We start from the raw sequence: 18,798 nt of genomic DNA, 5'->3' as shown, positions 1-18,798 counted from the left end.
TCTGGAATTTCCCTTTATTTTTTATTTTTACAATTATGTCTCCATTATGTTCATATTTTCCTTTACATCTGTTTTATACATCACTTATATGTATATTTTGTATCATTTAACATCCTTATTTATTAATTTTACCATCTCTTTCCTTTCCAAGTTTGCCATTATTGGGTAATTTCTCCTGGCTACAGGTACATTTTTCTCCTTCCTTGCCTGTCATATAAATTTTGTTTACATGTTGGACTTTGTGATTTTACCATGCTGGGTAGTAAATTTTCTTCTCCTTGAAAGAATTTTAGACTTTTTGTAGCATGCAGTTGATTGAAGATTCTTTGGAGGCTTGCTTTTTTTAATATAAATTTATTTATTTTAATCGGAGGCTAATTACTTTACAATATTGTAGTGGTTTTGCCATACATTGACATGCTTTAAAGTCTTTTTGTGGAAGTTCTAAAGTCATTCTAGTTTTAAATTATCCCCGTTTCAGAAGTATAGCTCTCTGTAGTCTCTAGAGAATGCCTGAGTTATTATTGAGATCTGTGCACTCTCACTGGATGGAACTTGAATCATTCACACACCCAGTAGAAGCTGTCCAAACTGTCTTAGAATTTTCTGGTAATTTTTCTCAAAGTTGCTCTTAGCAGGCTTCAAAGAATTTTACTCCACAAGGGTATCCTTTGATATTTATTCATATATTGAAGGAAAATCTTTACATATTTCCCTAACAGTCTTCTTTTCAGCATAGCTCAATCTCCTGTGGAACTCTTATCCACAAAGTCTAGCTGTCTTGACCTCTCCTTCATCTAGTTTTTTTCTCATTTCAGCACAATTTCTGGGTCACTTTTAGGTTTTTCTTAGTACCACAGTCCAGTATTCACTTGCAAGAAGAAAGCCTGTAGAATGGTAGAGGCTGTTTATTTGTTTACCTTTTCTCCAAAACCATCATGCTGTGCTTATTGTTGTCCATTGACTGAAAAAGTTATTTCCGTATTTTGTCCAGTTGTAAATTGTTTATGGGAAGGATGCTAAGTTTCAACCCTATTACTCTCTGATAGCCATTACAAAGTTCTCTTCTTAGGTATTTTAATGAGAAAATAACAGAGAGTCTCATAAAAGTAGAGATTCTTCAAGGAAAACTTCAGAAAACAAAATTAGGATCTTTTCTAATGATACGACCTGATGTGAAGTGTCTAGGACAAGAAGTACTCACTCATGGCAGGTGCCTGGCTGGAAAATGGGTCAGAGAAACATAGGGAGATTGTCTGGGTGCCTACTTTCCATGACTCTGAAGACTACAGAGCATTGCCCCATCCTCACCCCATTCACTTTACTCTCAAGTCACTACTCTACCTATCTTCCTCTCCATTCTAAAAAGTTCATGGATAGAGAAGTTATTCTTTCATCATAAACATTATTATTACACACCATAAAATGCCGATCCCTAGGGCATTAAAATATTGACATCAACTATGAATTGCTTGTATCTTGGACTGCAAGGAAACCCAACCAGTCCATTCTAAAGGAGATCAGTCCTGGGTGTTCATTGGAAGGACTAATGCTAAAGCTGAAACTCCAATACTTTGGCCACCTCATGCAAAGAGTTGACTCATTTAAAGAGACCCTGATGCTGGGAGGGATTGGGGGCAGGAGGAGAGGGGGATGACGGAAGATGAGATGGCTGGATGGCATCACTGACTCAATGGACATGAGTTTGAGTAAACTCCAGGAGTCGGTGATGGACAGGGAGGCCTGGCATGCTGCGATTCATGGTGTCGCAGAGTCCTACACGACTGAGCAACTGAACTAAACTGAACTTGCTGAGATTGGGTAGGAGTAAGACTTGTGACCTTGGTGGACTTTCTGAGAACCCTGTCTGCCAAGAGGATTGAATTCAATTTACTGACCCTTTCTCTTATTTTTCCCCTTTGCATGCAGCCTGGATGAGGTGCCTTTCCTCATGCATGATTATGACCTGAGAAGAACAACCAATATCTTGGAAGTCATGCCAAATGCCTCCGATGAACAGAGTAACTTTTTTTATTGGGATTTCCTGTCAACTCTGAATGCAGGCAAATGGTTTGCAGATTCATGGGTAAGACACATTCCCCAGGTCAAAAAATCTGCATTTACTCCCTCTTGTATGGTCATATGCTGCTCCTGGAGATAAGTACACTGTGTACAGTGTAATTTTGATGCAAGTGTGAATGAGTCTACTCATTTTATGCAAAGGTATCATTTGAACTAAAATAAGATAATTACTAAGAGGAACCATGGGCATTGATGAATTGATGGTGGTTTGTTTCAGAGATTATAGTATACTGGAGCAAGAGGAGATATATTTCTGTGTGTCTGTGTGTGTGTATGAATGTGTAAGAAAGAAGGGAAGCAGAGATAGGGAGGAGATGGGAGAAACAGATAGAATAATCAGGAAAATATGTTATGAGGAGACTATAGCATTGCTTAAATAACAAGTTTGAGAGTTTAGAATTATCCTAAATATTTTAAATAGGTAAAACAAAAGGTCAAATTTGCATGTGATAAAAGTCAAGCCTGCCTTCTCAAGAAAGTTAAAACCAAACTTACATTTTCTAGGTTATCAAATGTCCAGAGGGAATGTACATGAATTCGGTTTTATCAATCAGATGTACTCATTTTGAGTCTTTGATTTTGACAACAAATATCTGAGCAGGGCATACAAATATCTGAGCAAGCATTCATATTGCTAGCACCTGTGGCAGCAGAGCTAAGATAGTTGGGGGCAGCTGTAGTAATAGCTCTCTTATCAGTTAATTGTGTAATTAGGAAAACAATTTTCAAATACTTTTGATTATGTACTAGGTGGAATGGAATTTTATTTATCTCTAATGTTAATCTAGAGGATCCATTTAATCTTTTTTCATGTTAAAATAGTGAGAAGTAAAGAGCTATGTGAGGGTAAATTTATCCACTTCAAATGTATTCTGTTAACTAGTGTTAATACAAGGAATAGCTAAAGATTGATTTGTAATGACTGTATCACCTCAGAATACTTATTACCATATGAGTACATAACCTATAAGCACTATTTCCATATATGAAGGTAGTGGGATCAATCTGATAGCCCAAGTGTCTATATGTAGGCTCTGTACATGTCTCATCATACATGAATAAATAGATGCATAGAAACTAGAGATGCTTTATTAAAATACATTTATTGGTTTAGTTAGTCATAGGTGATGTTTTGCCTAATGTGTGTTCCAGATGAATAGGCTGTTATTGTATCTGTTGTGTAACATATGGCTGGAAAAAGTCTCCATGGTAAGTGGTGTGATTAGATATGTTATTGTAATAAATTTTGGTGGCTTCTTTTAGGATTAACAGTTTTTTCTTAGCATATTTAGATGGTATGTTTGAAATGCTTTGTTTTGCTATTGCTTTAGCTACTGAGGAGTATCCTGAAGCCTCAGGTTCAAATATGGTTATCTAAGCAGCTTTATTTTTAGGTTTGTTTGTGTTTTCTTTACTTGCATGATGTATGTTTACTGGTGGTCAATGTGGTGATAGCACATAATTTTAAATATTTGAATGTTTGGATAATTTTCCGAAGAAAAATTGGTTTTCTTTGTGAAAAGTACTCTGGGTTTCTCTTCATTTGGATAGGTATAATTATGGATTGATATGGTGGTGAGTTGATGATTATTTGTTAGTACATTTGTTTTTCTTGAGATTAAGTGTGAAAATTAAGTAGTTAATCTGATCAGTAATGAAATAAAAATAGATACAAAAATTCTGGGAGTTGTCTCTGGAAGCTTAAGCTGAGTTCCTGTTTATCCAGTAAAACCCCTTTGTGTGGAACATTTTTATATCCTTTTGTGAAAGTATAAATCTCAAAATTACAGAGATGTAATTCTCATGCATATAGACAGTAAGCAGAGTACAAATTTTATTTAGCATATTCATGTGGGAACAAGCAGGATGACAAACCCCACTCAAAAGAAAAGTGAGAAACCAACATGCAAATACTCAGTGCAACAAAGAAATACTAAAATTGCATTGCTAAGTTGGATACAAATCTAGTGTATTGTTTTGGTTAATATACTCTGTGACAATAAAGTTTACTTTTAGAGTTCTCTTCAATATCAAAACTCATTTGCATCTCTACCACACAAAAATCTTTTCCTCTTTTATCAGTTTTCTAGAAGTCAACATCTAACTTTACATAGCCTGTCCCTAATTAATAATAAATAATTCAAAGAAAGATACATTCCCTTGAGAGATGACATTTAGGTGTGCCTGGTAAGAAAAAAAATGTGCTACCATAATACTGGAGGGTTCAACAAGCCTTGTTTCTGAGTTTTAAATAATTAATTCCCCTCTTGTGATCATGAATAAACTCTATGGACTATTTAGAGGCTGTTCTCATTGTGATTTGTGTTATTTGTCTTTATTGATTTACATCAGTGCAGTTAAAAGGGTTGATTACTACACATAAGGTTTCTTGTTGTATAATCAGCAAATCTAGAGTCAGATTGTGTTGTACAACTACTAAGGCTTTTAAATGAGGTTCTGTCTAGAGAGTATATAAGGAGTCTAGAATTTCACTTTTAATAGTCCCTGTCATTCCAGAGCTCTTTTTCTCACTACTACTTTAAAGTTAGAAGTTCACTTGAACCAGGTTTCACATCTATAGCTACAAATATGTGCAAATTTCTCTTTCCTTTTCCTGCTAGTCATTGATCTTTCTTACCTGTAATGCTGAAACAATGTACAACATCTTGACTCAATGTACAAGAGTCATGCCTGACTCTTTGCAACCCCATGGACTATACAGTCCATGGAATTCTCCAGGCCAGAATACTGAAGTGAGTAGCCTTTCCCTTCTCCACAGGATCTTCCCAACCCAGGGATCAAATACAGGTCTCCTGCATTGCAGGCAGATTCTTTACCAGCTGAGCCACCAGGGAAGCCCCCGTGTACAACAGGGGACACCAGATAGTTTGCCTAGGAAGGCTCATAGGCATTGGTTCCAAATACTGATCATATATGTGTCCTTAGTGGGGACTGGTGACTTGTCATATTCGATTAAATGACATTTATTCTCAGATATGATCCTTCAGATATGACCTTTACAACACAGTTTTTCCAGTTATATCCCAGTGTAAAGGGGCACATATTTTTATTCAGTTTATGCAAATAACTGCATTGCCCTGAAACACAGTGACTCAGTAAAGAGAATTTGTACCTAAATTCAGAGGAGTGGTGAGAATAAGTTATTAAATATTGGGTTGGCCAAACAGCTCCTTAAGCTGTTAAGTAAAAATGAAAGACGTTTTTTCATTTTCACCAAGGAGTTTATTAAACAACGTATTCACCATTTTGTTTCACTACCTTCTGCCATTTTTCTGGCAACTTGATAATTCTCTTTTCAAAACGTTTTATCTTTGTGAGCAAGGAACTGTTCCAGGTGCCTTGTACAATCTTTCGGGAAACTGAAATTTTTTCCACTAAGAGAATTTTGTAAAGACCAAAATCAACAGAAATCCAAAGATGCAGTGTCTGATGAATATGGCAGTTGAATCAGAACTTTCCAACCAAACTGTAACAGTTTTTGCCCGATCATCAAAGAAACATGCAGGCTTGCATTACCCTGATGGAAGATTATTTTCTGCTGACTAATTCTGGATACTTTTCATTGAATGCTGCTTTCAGTTGGTCTGAGAGCAATACTTGTTGGAATTAGTCATTTGGTCTTCCTGAATGAGCTCATAATAGAGGACTCCCTTCCAATCCCACCATATACACATCGTCACCTTCTGTGGATGAGGACCAGGTGTGGTTGGTGGTGGTTCATTTTGCTTGCCCCACAATCATTTCTGTTCCACATTATTGTACAATATCCACTTTTCATCACCAATCACAATTTGTTTTAAAAATGAAATGTTTTCATTATGTTTAACTAGAGAATCGCATGCAGAAATACTTTCAAGGCCTTTTTCATTTAACTTACGTGGAACCCAAACATCAAAGCAATAAAAATAACCAAGCTAGTACAAATGATCTTTAACACCTGACTTGGTTATTTTGAGTATGTCGACTATCTCCCTTGTAGTATAACTTTGATTGTTCTCAATTAATGTCTCGATTTGGTCACTATCAATTTCAACTGGTCTCCAGTCTGTTTAGAAATCTCCAGCACTGAACTTCACAAACTACTTTTGACATGTTCCATCAGTCACAGCACCGTCTCCATACACTGCACAAATCTTTTTTTGTATTTCAGTTGTGTTTTGCCTTTCTTGAAATAATAAAGCATAATATGCTGAAAATTTTGCTTTTTTATTCCATCTCCCATATTAAAATGGCTACACAATTGCTGTATGATTCAGGGAGCTCACATTCAGTGCTCTGTAACAACCTAGAGGGATAGAATGGGGTGAGAGTGGAAGGGAAGTTCAAGAGGGAAGGGACCTATGTATACCTATGACTGACTCATGTTGATATACAGCAGAAATTAACATAAAAAATATCATTATGAAGCATTAAAGATGAAATAAAATAGCTACCCAAAAATTCACCAATTTTGGTAAGTTTTTAAAAAGTTTTTAAATAGTCTAGCAATTTTTCTCATTTGAAAAGACCCTGATGCTGGAAAAGATTGAAGATTGAAGATGGGAGGAGAAGGAGACGACAGAGGATGAGATGGTTTGATGGTGTCACCAGCTCAATGGGCATGAGTTTGAGTAAGCTCTGGGAGTTGTAATGGACAGGGAAGCCTGGCATGCTGCAGTCCATGGGATCACAAAACGTCAGACACAACTGAGTGACTGAACTGAACTGAACTGAACAACAGCTGTCACAATAGAATCTAACAAAATTGTTTCAAATGAAGTTAGACAGCCAAGTGCTTCTAGAACCATCTTATGGGAAAAAATGAATGAACCTTTTGGCCAACCCAATATTTATGATGTTATGTATTGTTGATGTTTTAACCCTTTTATCATTACATCGTGACTTTCTTTGTCCCTGGTTACCATTTCACCCTAAAGTTTATTTTGTTGGGCATAAGTATAACTACATTTGCTTTCTTTTGATTATTATTTGCATGGAATATCATCTTCGGTCCCTTCATTTTGAGTCTGTGTGTATCTTTAGAACTGAAACAAGTATCCTGAAGACACCATACAGTTCAGTCTTATTTTTTAATCTATCCCACCACTCTGTGCCTTCTGATTGGTGAGTTCAGTCCATTTACATTTCAGATGATTGTTAATATATAAGAACTTACCACTGCAAATTTATCTTTTGTTTTCTAGTTGTTCCATATCGCCACTGTTTCTTTTTTCTTGTGTTTCTGTCTTACTTTGTAATTCAGTGATTTTCCATGATTGCTTGCTGAGTTTTCCTCTTTATGTTTACTATCTGTGTTCTAGATTTTTGTTTTCTGAGTATCATGGGGTTTGCATAGGACATCTTTCTCATAGATTAAATAGTCTTTTTCCTGTTGATAGCAATTTTTCTTAATTCGCTGTCCTCTCTTTTTATATTTTCTCTGTAGAAATTATCTCTCTTTATTCTATGAGTTTGTTGCCACGTTGTAGTAGCTATAGTTTTTTACGAAGCTCCTTCCTTTAACCTTTATATGATCGTTTAATGTTTAACACTTTGTTCTAAACTAGAGTTACAGTTTCCTACATTACTGAGAGCTATGTATACTTTTATCTTTTCCTTGGAAGAACTCCTGTCAATATTTCTTGTGAGGCAGATCTAGTGCTGATGAACTCCTTAATCTTTGTTTGTCTGGGAGAGCCTGAATTTCTCCTATCTAAAGAATAACTTCGTTGGATAGAGTATTCTGGACAAGCAGTTTTTATCTTTCAGTACTTTCAATATGTCATTCCACTCCTTTCTGGCCTATAGAGTTTTGCTGGTAATCTAATGGGGATTCCTTTGGGCAATACTGAACTTTTCCCCCTAGTTTCTTTTTTTATCATGGACCCTGACACCTCCCTTATAATCTGTCTTGGAGAAGGTCATTTTGCATTGAGATAAGGTGATCTCTTAGCTTTATGGATTTGTATGTCCAGGTTTAGGAAGTTCCCAGCTATTACTTCTTTACATAAGTGCTCTCCCACCTTTTCCCTTCTCTTATTCTGGTATACCCATCATCTGTATTTTGGCTTTCTTAATGAATCTGATACTGTGTGTAGTGTTTCTTAACTATTTTAGAAATCTTAGCTCTCTCTCCTCTTCCACCTGAAGCATTGGTAGATTCCTTTCTTCCAGCTCATTTATTCTCTCTTCCATTTCTGTATTTCAAATGCTGTCTCATGCATTCTTCATCATATCTGTTGAGTTGTTAAGCTCCAAAATTTGGATTTGGTTTTCTTTAGAATTGAAAACTTCCCAAAAGGTAAAACAAAACACAAAACAAACAAACAAACAAAAAAACCCATACCTCTAAATAACTCATAGAAAAAAGGGGAGAAATCTCAGAGAAAATTGCATTGAATTTTACATTGAATAAAAATTTTTAAAAAATGGGTGGAGCTCCCCTGGTAACCCTGTGGCCAATGCAGGGGACAAAGGTTTGATCCCTTTGTGGGTCCGAGGAGATCCCACATGCCACAGAGCAACTAAGTACATGTACCACAACTACTGAGCCCATGCCCCTAGAGCACATACTCAACAATGAGAAGCCACCACAGTGAGAAGCTTGCACACTGCAAAGAAGGGTAGCCCCCAATTATGTAGCTAGAGAAAGCCCACACACAATAATGAAGACTCAGCACAACGAAAAATGCATAAAGTTTTTTAAAAAGTGGTGGAATGCAACTATGGCAGTGACTGGAGAAAAACTCCTGGGATTATCTGCTTATGTTAAGAAAGAAACATTTGATTTTGTTACAAATAAAAAATGTAAGCTTCCTCTTTAATAAGCTAGAAAAAGAGCAAATTTAACTTGAGGTAAACAGAAGAGAAAAAAAAATAAAAAGCACAAATCAGTGAAATGGAAACAGAGAAATAGAAAACATCAATGAAACAAAAGTTTATTCTTTAGAGATCAACATCTAGTCAATTGACCAAGACAAAAAGAAAATCCACAAATTTCAAACATTAGGAATGAAAGAATGTTCATCAATTCAGACCCTCCAGTCATTAACAAAGGTAATAATGAAAGTGAATAGTGGAGCTCGTACTGGCTCATAAGAACTAAATAGATTTCAGAGCTTTCAGAACCAGTTGTTAATCCAGTTGTAAAATTAAGCATGGTTGTAGTATTTAAGTCCATGTGCATAAATCTGCCAATTTAGATGAAATGGAACAATTCTTTGTATCATGAAAATTCAATTAACAATCAAATTTTTAAAAAGAGAATTTGAGCCAAACTGAAGATTATAACCAGGAGACAGACTCTCAAAAGCTCTGAGAACTGTTCTAGTAGTTGACATTCAAGGCATAGTCATATAGGTTTTCAAGACAAAAGATCATACATCACAGTGACATGCTGACCTCTGTCGTCTAGGCCGACAACATGCCATCCAGACTAAGGAAGACCCAGAAACTTAGGGACCACGTGAGCCACAACCACAGCCACATAGGCAAACACCGAAAACACCTAGGAGGCCGAGGCAATGCGGGTAGCGTGCATCACCACAGGGTCAACTTGGACAGCTGTCACCCAGGGTACTCTGGGAAAATTGGTATGAGGCATTACCACTAAAAGAGGAACCAGAGTTTCTGCCCAACTATCGACCTTGATAAATTGTGGACCTTAGTCAGTGAGCTGCTGCTGCTAAGTCACTTCAGTCGTGTCCAACTCTGTGTGACCCCATAGATGGCAGCCCCCCCAGGCTCCGCCATCCCTGGGATTCTCCAGGCAAGAACACTGGAGTGGGGTGCCATCACCTTCTCTGAGTCAGTGAGCAGACCCAAGTAAATGCTGCCAAGAACAAGACTGGTGCTGCTCTTATTACTCATGTGGTGTGATCTATTTACTACAAAGTTCTGGGGAAGGGAAAGCTCCCAGAGCAGCCTGTCATCATGAAAGCCAAATTCTTCAGCAGAAGAGGTGAGATTAAGCATGTAGATGGGGCTTGTTTCCTGGTGGCTTAAAGCCACATGCTGAGAAATTAATTAAATATTAACAAGTGCTTTTCAAAAAAAAAAAAAATGACATGCTGACATTTTACATAACATTCACCAAAGATAAATAGACCAGATAAGCACATATAAAGTGAGCAGAAAGTCACCATGAACCCTTGCAGAGTTGAGAAAGAATGCTAATCTTTTAAGACATCACATTAGTAGCATGAGAAAAAAGTAAAAATTGATGTTTCCAGTAAAGCAGTCATTCCCATCTTTGAGATCTTGTTGATGTTCAAGGCAGAAGCACATTGCATATTGAAGGGGTGGGGTGGGGGGAAGGAGGGCCAAAGGAGAGAGAAAGAGCATTTTATCCTTAAATTTGCTTGTCCTGCCTTGAAATATAAATTTTATCTTTTGAAAAACTCAATAAGAAATACATTAAAAAACTAACATTGTAGTGTAAAAACTTTCAACAGAAAATTCCAGATGCAGATGTGCTCACTGGGTGAATTCTACAGTTGTACAAGAAAAAAATTATACTGATTCCACAAATAATCTTCTAGAAAATCCAACAAGAGAGCATAATTCCCAGTGTAATTTGATCAGCCCAGTATTTCTCTGATAACAAACAAAGGCACTTTCATAAACCTCAGGACTGATATCCCTCATGAATATAGACTGAAATAACCTCAACAAAATCCAACAACGTGTAAAAAGAGCATATCTTAATTAAAGGAGTTTTATCATGAGAATACACGGTGCTTACAGTTTAGAAATGAATGATTTTTTATCATGTTAACATACACGAAGAAAGTCATATAATCTCAATACATGCAGATCATTTGATATAATTCAGTTCCATTTTTCATTTAAAAAAACTCTTTGTAAACTAAAAAGTAAAGACTTTCTTAACTTGATAGAAGTAATCTCTGGTATACTTACAGCTGTCATTATACTAATGGTGAAAGACTGAATTAATTCATTTTCCACAAGACCTGGAAAAAGAAAGGATATCTTACCACTCAAGTCAAAATTATATTGAGCCCGCACCAGTACAATAGAGAGGAAACAGGTATAGGTGTTGGAAAGGAAGAAATAAAACGATTTCTATTTGCAGAGGACCTGATGCTGGGAGGGATTGGGGACAGGAGGAAAAGGGGACGTCAGAGGCTGAGATGGCTGGATGGTATCACTGACTTGATGGATGTGATTTTGAGTGAACTCCGGGAGTTGGTGATGGACAGGGAGGCCTGGCGTGCTGCGATTCATGGGGTCGCAAAGAGTCGGACACGACTGAACTGACTGAACTAAACTGATCATATAAAATACCTGGGAATCTATAGCAACATCCAAGGACTGAGTTTAGTTTGAACACAGAATACAAGGTCAATATTTAAAGAAAAAACAAACCTCAAATACCGTAATCTAATCAGAGGTGACAATATACAGCTTTGACATACTCCTTTCCCAATTTTGAACCAGTGTGTTGTTCCATATCTAACTGTTGCTTCTTGACCTGAATACAGGTTTCTCAGGAGGCGGGTAAGGTGGTTTGCTATTCCCATCTCTTGAAGAATATTCCACAGTTTGTTGTGATTCATACAGTCAAAGGCTTTAGTGTAGTCAGTGAAGCAGAGTTTCAGATGTTTTTCTGGAATTCCCTTGCTTTTTCTGTAACCCAACAGATGTTGATATTGGATCTCTGGTTTTCCTCTACCTTTTCTAAATCCAGTTTGAACATCTGAAATTTTTCAGTTCATGTATTGTTGAAGCCTAGCTTGGAGGATTTTGAGCATGATCTTGCTAGCATGTGAAATGAGTGCAATTGTGCAGTAGTTTGAACATTCTTTGGCATTGCCCTTGTTTGGGATTGGAATGAAGACTGACTTTTTCCAGTCCTGTAGCCACTACTGAGTTTTCAAAATTTGCTGGCATATTGAGTGCAGCACTTTAGCAACATCATCTTTTAGGATTTGAAGTAGCTCATCTGGAATTCCATCATCTCCACTAGCTTTGTTTGTTGTAATGCTTCATGTTCAGAGAACATGAAGCAGGATAATTATTAAAAATTCTATACCTAAGCACATTGCATTCAAATTGCAGAAAATCAAACACAAAAAATTCTCTAAAGAAGTCAGCCAGGAGGAAAGATATCCTTACCTATTGAAGAACAAAGATAAGAATTACAACAGACTTCCCATCAGTCTAGAAACCACGCATACAAGAAAAGAGTGGACTATTTATAATTGCAAAAACCATCAAAAGAAGTTCTTCAGAGAGAAGGAAAACAATATAGGTGAGAAACTCAAATCTCTGTAGAAAAAGAAAGAGCATCAGAAAAGGAATATGTAACTCCTAAATTAAATTTTTTATTTAGTATAAAACTTCTAATAGAATATATAGTAGAAAATTGTGGTAACCTTGGATTACATAAAGAGCTCTTGGAACATCAAAAGCATCATCTTTAAAAGAAAACTGGATGGATAAATTAGACGTCATGAAAATGAAAAGCTTTTGCTCTGTGAAAGACATTGTTGATATTTTAAGACAAGGAAAAGAGTAAAAGTGATATAGAGCATAATATATCTAATTGTATTATCCTTGCTTGTAAGTGCTACAGTCAGGTTTGCATCATGAAAGAGACAACTTTTGATATTTTGTTGAGGAATAGCACATAATTTAGGATGTAAAAAACTTATTTTTATTTTTCTTAATTTAGTATCCTATGGTTGGAAGATAACATAAAAATGTTATGGTATATAGGTCATTTAATTTTGGAGAGTTAGGTATCTAAGAACAGAGAATAATTCTAGTTTTATTATCAACCATACTGATAAACACTTTTAAAATAAAAATAGCAGAACTTATGTTCCTCAAAAAGTGAAAAACATTTGTTTTTGTTATCTAAAAATAATAAAGGGCATGCCAAAGTTAGGGCATGCAATAACGAAGCATAAGTTATTTGAGGGAAATACGGGACCTTTGCTAAGTGGACAGATGACAACCCACAATGTAAGTAAAGGTTCAGTCCATATTTTAAGAAGAAGACCAAATAGTCAAAGATCCATTTGGCATTTTAACAAAGATAAAATTGAATTATAGTCATACAATAAGGTAACATTTGTCACAGAAATTCAAAAGCCTTTTAACTATCTTTTTAAATGAGTTAAACTGAACTTTGTCCAAATTTTGATACATTTAATTGCTTCTTACCACACTCATTATTTGCAGATATTACAAACCAAAGCAAATATATCAACAGTTCTCCTCCCTCAAATCTTATATAATTTATTGTACACACTCACTTGTCTTTAATTATATTTTGTTTCACATTCTAGAACAACCAAATACTTTGAGCTCTTTCACTAAACACACTGTTTAGTTCAGTCGAATAGCCTTATTCTAGCATTATATGTATGTATAGTGGGAAATAATACACCCAAGGAAGGAATCCTAGCGTCAGGCCTGAATTTCAATCCTGCAGTTGTTCACTGTTGAGTTGAGTGATTGGACGTGTCACTTACAGTTTACCTATTAGTTGAAACTCCAGTACTTTGGCCACCTCATGCGAAGAGTTGACTCATTGGAAAAGACTCTGATGCTGGGAGGGATTGGGGGCAGGAGGAGAAGGGGACGACAGAGGATGAGATGGCTGGATGGCATCACTGACTCGATGGACGTGAGTCTCAGTGAACTCCGGGAGTTGGTGATGGACAGGGAGGCCTGGCGTGCTGCGATTCATCAGGTCGCAAAGAGTTGGACACGACTGAGCGACTGATCTTATCTGATCTGATTAGTTGAATAATTGTACTTGTCATCTTTTAAGCTTTAGTTTTCTCATTTTTAGTATATGCTGTGGTCAAATTAAATAGTGCATATGGTGTTGGTTTTTTTGTTGTTTTTTTTTTTTTTTTTGCAAATTGCATCTTACTGATACCATAGTCCAACTCTAAGAAGAGCCTAAAATAATTTTCAGTGACCACTGTCATGAAACATATCATGTTTTATTTGTCTGTGTATCTTACCTCCCTTACTAAACTAACAATTTTGAAAATAGAATTTGTGTTTTAGGAGCACACAGAGTATGCTTGCTGAATGAATGATTGTCTAGTATCCAGAGCTTAGTAAGCAAATCTTACACTCCTTTCTTCTTATCAATGTCATTGGAAATGTACAGTTAATGACATCGGTAAGTTAAATTTCCTGAAACACTGCATTCCTAGTAGCATCCACTGCCGCAAAACCGAGGCAATGCAAGTCCTTTTGGTTACATTTAATAAACCCCTCCCTTATCAAGCCACAGTTCAGTTCAGTTCAGTCGCTCAGTCATGGCCGACTCTTTGCAGCCCCATGGACCACAGCATGCCAGGCCTCCCTGTCCATCACCAATTCCCAGATTCAAGCCACAGTTGGTCTTTAATCCAGTACAACTTGAAGTGTTGGCAGTGATGCTGGTTGGACAAAAATAAATCCAGGGCTTCACTATTTTCCATAACTACTCCGGCTAAGGAATTTAAACAGTTATAGTGTACACCTAAGGCTTGGGTTGTGTCTTTTATCACATCAGCCAAAGTGATAAGCACATTTTTTAAAATCACTTCAGTTATTCAGTTCCTGGTGGTGGGATCCATATCCTTAGAGGGCTGTTTCCTAGGAAATATGCTATTCTTTCATATGCTTTATAAGCAGATGTTGTTTACTGAGAGTTTGGAGAGTCCTTCAGTTGGAGAGATCTAACTGGCCCAAGAACATCTAACCCTGCCATCGGTTACCATCAAAAAGCCTGATTTCTACATAGTTAAAGAACACAGGAGTTATATGAGAAAAATACTGTCAACTTTGATAAACTTTGATAAAGTATATTTTCTTTGAAAATTGTCATGACAGTCATTCAACTATTACACCACAAGTTCATTTTTATCTTCTTCTAGGTCAGGGATGTTTCTTTTCATTTAGGTACTACTTACTGGTGGCTCAGAGGTTAAAGCATCTGCCTGCAACGCAGGAGAGCTGGGTTCAATCCCTGGGTCAGGAAGATGCCCTGGAGAAGGAAATGGCAACCCACTCCAGTATTCTTGCCTGGAAAATCCCATGGACAGAGGAGCCTGGTGGGCTATACTCCACAGGGTAGCAAAGATTCGGACACAACTGAGCAACTTCACTTTCACTACAAAAATAATAGTTATTAATAAAATTTCAAGTTGTCTGCACTAGTAACATCTTAGAGGAACTTAGAGTGATGACTGTGTAGCAAAACTTAGAGTTGGGCAAATTATTATTTTTAGTAAGAGAAACATGATCGGCTAAATCAAAAGTGTATAACCTTAGGACTTCCCTGGTATTCCAGTGGTTAAGAATTCACCTGCCAATGAAGGGGGAAAGGGCTTGATCCCTGGTTTGGGAAGATTCCTCATGCTGCAGGGCAACTAAACCCATGTGCCACAACTACTGATCCACATGCTGTAACTGCTGAAGCCAGCATGCCCTAAAGCCCATGCTCTACAGATGAGGCCATCACAATGAGAAGCTTGTGCAGTGCAACTGGATAGCTCACACGCAGCCTAAATGAATAAATTCTTTAAAAGTGTATAACCTTAAATCAATACAAAGAAAATATGGCCAGAAAGATATGGAATGAAAGCATTCAAAGGAGAGTCTAGCATTTAACAAGAGAATCTTTTCCCATTGCTCTTTGAGGAAAGGTGTTCTACTTCATGCAGCTGTTTGCTCATGCCAGGAATCTAGGGACAACTGTTGACTTGCTGTGGTTCTCTAGGCAACCTGAGTTTACAATCTCTAATGAGTGTGACTTTCCAATTGTTGTCAGATGGGGGTTGTAATTTTAGTTGGGAAATGTGCATCCAAGGATCAAGTCCTTCTACTTTAATAGCTCTGTTGGAGTTAAGAGTATTCAGTACGGTCCTCTCCAGTGATGTTCAACGGCAGTCTCTCTATGAGCTGTTCTCTGTACACTGGACTTCACTGCTGCGATGGTTGGCAAGCAAAAGCAACCTGTTCTGTTAATGATTCGACTGAGATATATTGCTTTACCCCTTATAATATTTACCTAAAAGAATTTTGGTAAATTTTAGCTGAAAAGTTTTGAAGCTAGAGTAGAGATATTTCCAAAATGTAGGCCTGCAAGTGGCTAATTGACAGAAGATAATCTAGGGTTCCATGAGATGGTGAAATACAGGAGAGACTGGCATGCTGCAGTCCATGGGGTCTCAAAGAGTTGGACACAACTTACCAACTGAACAGCAGTAACACCAAATCTAGGATTACCTGGTGGGAAAGAACACAAAGCCTAAGAGAAAAAAGAGTGGTCCTTTAGAGTATGGATTGTCAAGAGTATCTGACAGTTTGGCTGATTTCAGTTTTTACATATCATGTATTCTTCCCACTTTTCTAGAGTATCTGTGTGTTTAAGGACAGGAAATTTTTTTAGTATGGAGCTAAAGCTGAAACTCCAGTACTTTGGCCACCTCATGCAAAGAGTTGACTCATTGGAAAGGACTCTGATGCTGGGAGGGATTGGGGGCAGGAGGAGAAGGGGATGACAGAGGATGAGATGGCTGGATGGCATCACTGACTCAATGGACATGAGTTTGCGTGAACTCCGGGAGTTGGTGATGGACAGGGAGGCCTGGCGTGCTGCAATTCATGGGGTTGCAAAGAGTTGGACATGACTGAGTGACTGAACTGAAGCTTTACCTAATTCAAAGTTAAACTTCCAATAAAATGTTTTCACCTATCACTGGCTCAGTTGGAATGGCTTAGGTACAGAACACAAACATGTAACAGTTTTTTAAGCCATTTTAAGTTGCAGTGAAATTATTTGGGACACTCCCAAAATAAACACACAATTACTAGTACAAATTCATAACACACAGAGGGAAGAAATTGTACAAAATCTATTTGGACATCCTCAAAGGATCCTTTGGGCAAGGTGCCTTTCATATCTGACTTTTATAGTTTTTTCTAGGATTGTGTTGGTTATAGATGAGGAAAGAACTGCTCATATCTTCTGATGACTTGGAAAGTTACCCATAAATGTTCATTTAATACTGTAGTCAATTTGGACTTACCTGGTGGCCCAGTGGTAAGAATTCTCCTACCAGTTCTGGGGACGTGGGTTCAACCCCTGGTCTGGGAAGATTCTGTGGCAACTAAGCCATGCACCACAACTGCTGAAGCCCAGGTGCTCCAGAACCCATGCTCCACAACAGTGGAAGCCACTCAATGAGAAGTCTGTGCTCTGCAACCAGAGAGTAGCCCCCACTCGCTCCAGCTAGAGAAACCTCATCCTCAAAGACCCAGCACAGTCAATATAGATATAGATATATGTATGTATATATACATACATACATACATACTGTAGTCAGTTTATCCCTACTGTGGTGAGTTATATCATGGAAGATTTGAAGAAATACCCATTTGAGTTTAATTGGTACTACCAGGTTGCCATCATAAATCTCAAAACCTAAGTAGTTCTAGTGTTTCATTTCAGAATTGGGAGTCAAATGCTATACATCAATGTGATGGAATTTGTGAACTCCATAGACTGATCTGTCTTCTGTGAAAGAGGCCCTTGTCAAGGACTTTAGTCAGAGCATTCTTGTAGTTTGATGATCTGCAGAAACCTTTCCTCTAATGTCTCATCTTACTGGCTATGTGCCCAGTCACTCAGTCATGTCCGACTGTTTGTGACCCCATGGACTGGATGGAGCCTGCCAGGCTCCTCTGTCCATGGAATTCTCCAGGCAAGAATACTGGAGTGGGTGGCCATTTCCTCCTCCAGGGGTTCTTCCCAACCCAGGGACTGAACGTGTGTCTCCTGCACGTTGGGTGGATTCTTTACCAATTGAGCCACCTGGGAAGCCTCTTACAGGCTATGAGTAGATGATTAGTGTTGCCAAGACTCCATTTTTTCCCCTGAGACAAAGATAAAAAGCCTTACTCCTAGATCAAGGAATAGGCATTAATAAACAATGAGTCTTTGATGTATGTTAACTTGTTAATAGATTAGACCAAATTTAGATTTGACCTCCTGTTTTGTATACTTTTAAAGAGAAAGATTTATGGTTATCTGGAAGATCAAGAAGGTGAGCAAATTCGGCAAAGATGAACGTTGAATAAATATTTTGAGATCACGTAAGGTCTTTTTGGTTTCTTTTTTTTTGAGAATGGTTCCAGGATGTCTGATTAAGTCAAATCACATGGACACATTTCATAAATGCTTCCTTCTTTAATCTTAAAGAACCAGTTAATCCCAGAAATCATCTTTAGTGATTTAGTGGTTGACCCTTGATAATTTTGAAACATTTGCAATATCCCATTGCATTTTGTCTCTCCTTAGCCAATAGATCATGGCGTAGATCAGGAGCTGGCAAACCACAGTCTGTTGTCCAGTTCAGTTCACTAGCTGTTCTGTACAGCCTGCAAACTAAAAATGGTTTTTGTATTTTTAAATCATTGGAAACAATCAAAAGAGTAATATTTCAAGATGTGTAAAACTCATATAAAAGTCAAGTTTTAGTTTTAGTTCAGTCTATAAAGTTTTATTGGAACACAGCTATGCTTATTCACTTATGAACAGTTTACAGCTGTTTTTGCACTGTAATAGTTCAATAGTTGAGACAGAGCTGTGACTCACACAAAGTAAAAATAATATTTGTATCTGCTCCTTCACACATAAGTTTGCTGAACCCTGGATAATGAACTATTATTTTATAGAGT

At 37.3% G+C, this 18,798-nt stretch overlaps 1 protein-coding gene and 1 pseudogene across 8 annotated transcripts in view; both read left to right on the top strand.

The window, feature by feature from the left end:
• The window catches only part of LOC786996 (glycerophosphodiester phosphodiesterase domain-containing protein 4), a 138,271-nt gene that overhangs the window by 72,280 nt on the left and 47,193 nt on the right, over positions 1-18,798 (top strand). For all 8 annotated transcript variants that reach the window (XM_059875143.1, XM_059875141.1, XM_059875144.1 and 5 more), the window contains one exon: positions 1,930-2,086. In XM_059875143.1, coding sequence (XP_059731126.1) covers positions 1,930-2,086 — 157 coding nt within the window. The remainder of the gene's footprint in view (positions 1-1,929; positions 2,087-18,798) is intronic.
• On the top strand, positions 9,441-10,144 carry LOC786511 (large ribosomal subunit protein uL15-like; annotated as a pseudogene).

This window comes from Bos taurus, chromosome 15, assembly GCF_002263795.3.
Source record: "Bos taurus isolate L1 Dominette 01449 registration number 42190680 breed Hereford chromosome 15, ARS-UCD2.0, whole genome shotgun sequence".
Lineage (NCBI taxonomy): Eukaryota > Metazoa > Chordata > Mammalia > Artiodactyla > Bovidae > Bos > Bos taurus.
Note: the sequence above shows the minus strand (reverse complement) of the source record. Positions and strands in the feature narration are given on the sequence as shown.